Raw genomic sequence first — 5,000 nt, forward strand, 5'->3', positions numbered from 1 at the left:
AGTAAGGAATTTGGGTTTAGGGTTAGGGTTAGTTTTTCAGCAGTAAAATCAAAGCAAATTGTGACTCGCTAGCACACGGTTTCCCGCCATTCGTAATTATTATTATAATTATTATTTTTAAAAATAAAACACAATCTAAACATTATGAAGATAAACAATGGTTAATTTTAATTTCGTTTCTTTTCGCCAAGATGTAGATCTGCCCAACCCGTTTGTGATTAACGCGCGACGAACGTCATACATTCGTGGCAGTGTGTTTTCTTGGGGATTTCCTCTTGTTGTTGTTGGGATCTGTGTGGCTGTGCAAATGACGAACACTGGGAATGTTCGTTATGGTAAGCCTCTTAGTGCACAGTACATTGGAAAGGCCTTAGCTTGTCAACATATTCTAGTGTTTGCGTTTCGCACTTAAGCGCTGCTATCTAGCTTTTCGCTTTGGCGCACGAGCCAGTTCACGATTTACGAATGACGCGCATTGGTGGAACGCGCGACGTGGAGGGTTCGCACGCCGCCTTGTCTCAGGAAGTCTCTCTCGCGGCTTCGACTGTCGCGTTCCCAGCTCAAACACGAGACCCTGTTCGCAGGCTAAAACGGCCTCAAACTTTTTATCGGGTTCTAGCCCTGATTGGGAAAGTGGCGTTTCATTCTTGGGCAAGACATTTTACTCTGGCAGTACGTCTCTCCATCTTTGTGCGTAGATGAGCACCGGAGAACCTTTGGAGCAACCCGGCAACAAAGTGCTGGTGTGAGTACCCATGCCCCTAGCTGCTGTTTACTAAGGAACCAGAAACAGCGCTGGCTTTTATTTCCTCGTGATATAGTTGTTGGATCTAGGAAGATCGAAGAAGACTCTGCTCGAAGGGTAGATTTTGGAGAAGAGGGCAGTACACCAAGCAACATTTCTGAGTACCTCTCTTCCTCGGATAATGGCAATGAAATGCTACACTTCAACACTGTTTCTAAATAGCCTCGCCTTATTTCACCTGGTATAACGGTACTGCATCTAAAAAACAATTCACCTCACAGGTAATGAAGATGGCTGCCAGCTGTCTCTTCCAGCTCTTACTTTGGCTGTGGCTTTCCCTGTTACTGACACGCTTGTTTCCAGCATCTTTATGACGGGACGCACGGGGCTTCTCCTGTAAGTACCGCGGGAAATTTTCCTAGCATTTCTTACATACTCTCACTAGGGTTCTTCGTCTTGCGGCCAGGGAAGGCGTCATAACCTGTTTCAGTGACATGTCGATGATATTAAATAAAAAATAAACCAGAAAGGGCCGATGGAATATGAGACAAGCTTTAAAACGAAGTCACGATATTAATAGTGCTTTAAAAGTAAATAGTGCGTTCGAGTCATTCTCGATGCTTTCAAATGATGGCGGACTCCACCGACGCCAATAATCTGGAACAAAACAAGGTCATTGTATATCGGATCACGTCTGAACACACGTGAAGAAAGACTTGGGCAGGAAAAAAACGTGAGCGGACAAAACCGGGCAATGCCGATAAATCAAGTAATCCCGCAATGATGAACGAATTACACAACATGAACCTTAGCTTCCTCTGCTTCTCCCCCAGAACCAAGTTCAGATCTACGAACTGAACTTAAAGATACCAAAGTGCCTACGAATGGATGTTAAGCGCGGCGAGCAGACGTAAATGTCTTGTTTATCCAATGAAAGTCATCGCAATAAACTCTGAGCTTGTATCGAGATGCTTGTCCGGGCGTAAAGGAGTGTTTGGTTAATCAATCTAAAACAGATGTTAAGGAATAAAAACCCAGATGATCTGGAATACTTGTCTGAGTATGTCGTTAGCAGTGGAGCCACGTGCAGTATTATCATGCTCGCCAATTGAAGTTTTTGTGTAGAAAATATCGCACAATTACACAACCGAGGGCAAAAAAAAAAAAAAAAAAAAAAAAAAAAAAGGCGCGAGGAGAAACTTAGTACATGGAGCTAAGATAGATTGTCAGTGCTTTAGGTGACCATGAACGGCTACCAATGGCTTGGCCAATCGCTTGGCCAATGGCTCGTACACGAAAAGTTTCCGGGGCTTTCGAAAAACGGGCCCCTGGGGCCCGTTTCTCGAAGGTCCCAAAATGTTTTCGCACCCGGAAAGTCGTAGCAAAATCTCAAACATTATGATTACAGAGCTGTTTTATTTACATATTTTTAAAATAAACAGAGGTTCAGTTCCGTACAAGAAGTTTCAGGCGTATACACCTCTCAATCTTTAAATAGCGATTAACTAAAAATGGCTTTTCGGGTCCGAAAAGTTTCCGGGGCTTTCGAGAAACGGGCCCGTGGCCCTTCTTCGGTGTGTTGAAAAAAGCCGTCACGAAACACGTCGGTTTTATTTTCCAGTTTCTTTAAAGTTTGCCTGCGATGGAGTAGTTTCCCAATAACTGGAGACTACCAGAACTCCTAGCTACTTCAGCCCACGGATGCACTAGGGCTTTATGTTAGCTTGATTTTACTTCTAAATGCTCCCGCAATTTATTCGTACTCGGTGTTTATAAAGCAAGGGTTTTTAGTCATTTCTTGAGACAGGAACGTATTACTGTAAGCCATTATACGCCGGCAGCTTAATTATTGTGCCTCGCATAAATATATACTTCAGAGTCTTACTTACTATTCAACTAAACTTTAGTCTGCGTAGCTTGGCGGTTCATAAAGCAATTCGAATGCGCGCACAAAGCGGTGAAGCCGCTCCCCCAGGTTCCTGGCGGCCTCGCTGCTCGTTTTCGCGGCTTCGCAGCTTTGCGCGCGCGCTCAAATTGTTTAAACCGCTAAGCTACGCAGGCTAACTCTACTTGGAAGATGCGTCATTTACCACCTAGTTCCCACGGCTTTTTCTTTGGAAATTAGGAAGGGCAGAAAAATTAAGGGAAGGCCTGGGAGCAAGGCTGAGCAGGTTGGACGACACGAAATGCTGAACTTAATAATGAAAAAGGACAATTATGGTCATTATTCTGAAAGTTCTCGAAGCTTGTGTTTGTACTAGGACTTTCCTCAGTACGGTAAACCTTTCTTTTGTCTTTGAGGAAGGGAAACATACCTACTTCAAACCAGAGAAGCCTGCCTCTGATTGTGCTGAAATTGACAGTTGTCATGGGGATCACCTGGATCCTGGGATTTGCGTTGAGTTTCTATCCCACTCCATATTTGGAATATCCATTCGTCATCATCAACAGCTGTCAAGGTAGGTTTCCTTGCCCAGATCGCTCTCCCCATTCACTCGTTATAGCATCAGATCTCTGCAGTTGTACATGTATTCAGAGTCTTGTCATGTGATATCAAACTCAGACTTGACTGTCTAACTGAGCGAGTGTACATAGCAGCGGTTGCATAAAGGTTTAGACCAAAAGCGTGCTGGGAGTCCCTACTTCACAATTGCGGGGGTTCTTCACGAGTTTTGAAGTTTATTACTTGACGTCAAACCTGGGTTGGAGGGGGAGAGGGGGGGGGGGGGGGGTAAGGTTTTCCCTGATTTGTCGGTGATTTTGTCACAGCTAACTGAGCATTTACCAGCATTTTGTACTTCAAATACTTCTAAACCATTTTCTCTTTAATCATTAGGGTTTCCTTCCCTGCGTCTCAATTGCATTCAAGAAACGAGTCTTTACTTTGTACAAGCAGAGATTCATGACGGCTACTAATCCTGAACCCGCCACAGAAGCTGGGTCGCCTCTACAGCATTCTTAAACCTTGCAAGGGTAGAGTGAGGGAACTCTTGTCAAACTAATAACTTGGTGTTTTGAAAACATGCAACGAAAATTCCGGTTACTTCAGCGAAATTTCGTTCAAAATTCGCTTCAAATCTTTGAAATTGGTTCGAAACTTTAACATTCTATTCCTGATTAAATTCTGCTTGAGCTATGTACACACTTCAGTTTAAAAGTGACTTTCATTATATTTGAACAAGCACTCGAAAGGATTCACCGACAAGTTGCTTCACAACCAGGTTATCTTGCTGTAAAAATGCCATTGCTGACAGTTAACAAGCAGATTTATAAATGCATCAATGTATTTAATTTAGAGCTGCAGTCGTAACAGTAAAAATAGTTGATTCCATAAGGGACGTAGATAAACTGTATGTGTCATAGTCATTAATACAAGCTGTTCGGCCCATCAGAAGTTTGTGATTCTTTATCTCTCAAACGTTTTTTTCCTGACCCAAGGGGTTTTTCTGGCATTCCTCAGATGTTTGGGGGGTCATTTGCATTTTGGTCCTTGTTAGTGTCGCTGATACCCCGAAATAGACACAGTCATATATCGAATCTGTAATATGAAAATTCAAGTTTATCTCTTATATTCACTTCTGCTGTTCACAAAACTAGCTGTTAATAACAGAAAGTCCGCTTTGTGACGATACACATAATCCAATCCTATATATTTAACCCATTCATTAGCCGTCTTTGTATATTATACTCTTATCTTCTTTCTTTACGTGTTATACAAAACATTTTAGGATCAAAATTTCGTGATCGGCTTCACCTGACAACCCTCAACTTTTGAAGTCGTTCAACATAGGCAAGAATCTTAATGTAGTAAAATTCTAAGTGGAAAGCTTAGATTTAGATTCACGGGACAATATTCGAGATTACAAGAACACCATCCCTGGAACATAATTTGAAGGGTTTGATGTGAATATCTACATTTTCGCTTACACTTGGTTTGTTTGTTTGCTTCTTTTCCGTATCGTTTTCTACTTGAGATTTTCAATTTTGGCTGAAACTATACTTTCTAATTGCGCATGATACTATTAAACAGCCTCAATTCGTTTTCATCAGGTGCAGAGAATCAAATTCTTCTTCCTTCTTCGTGTTCAGAACGGTTACTGCTTTGCTAGGCTCGTGAACCAGTACCAGACCCCACTTCAACTTGCCGTTGTCTCGACCGAGGGGGCAGGGGTGCTAGATTCCTCAGTCGAGGGGGCACCTAAAAAAAGGACATAACAAGTGAGCAATGCATGAACAAGCATCAAGGACGGAGGAG

General features: G+C 42.6%; 2 protein-coding genes across 2 annotated transcripts in view; one reads left to right on the forward strand and one right to left on the reverse strand.

Annotated features, from left to right (window-relative positions):
• LOC149096602 (adhesion G protein-coupled receptor G7-like) overlaps nucleotides 1–3,707 on the forward strand; it is a 3,950-nt gene extending 243 nt beyond the window's left edge. The window contains exons 1-5 of the mRNA XM_089280926.1: nucleotide 1; nucleotides 192–335; nucleotides 1,027–1,141; nucleotides 3,047–3,207; nucleotides 3,586–3,707. The exon at nucleotide 1 is cut by the window's left edge and continues 243 nt beyond it. Coding sequence (XP_089137052.1) covers nucleotide 1; nucleotides 192–335; nucleotides 1,027–1,141; nucleotides 3,047–3,207; nucleotides 3,586–3,707 — 543 coding nt within the window. The remainder of the gene's footprint in view (nucleotides 2–191; nucleotides 336–1,026; nucleotides 1,142–3,046; nucleotides 3,208–3,585) is intronic.
• Nucleotides 3,708–4,286: 579 nt separating this feature from the next.
• The window catches only part of LOC110039620 (WASH complex subunit 4-like), a 22,596-nt gene continuing 21,882 nt past the window's right edge, over nucleotides 4,287–5,000 (reverse strand). Inside the window, exon 36 of the mRNA XM_089281083.1 lies at nucleotides 4,287–4,943. Within this exon, the coding sequence (XP_089137209.1) occupies nucleotides 4,882–4,943 (62 nt within the window). The 3' untranslated portion in view covers nucleotides 4,287–4,881. The remainder of the gene's footprint in view (nucleotides 4,944–5,000) is intronic.

The sequence above is a fragment of the Orbicella faveolata genome, unplaced genomic scaffold, assembly GCF_042242905.1.
Source record: "Orbicella faveolata isolate gen_17 unplaced genomic scaffold, um_ofav_v1 contig_48, whole genome shotgun sequence".
NCBI lineage: Eukaryota > Metazoa > Cnidaria > Anthozoa > Scleractinia > Merulinidae > Orbicella > Orbicella faveolata.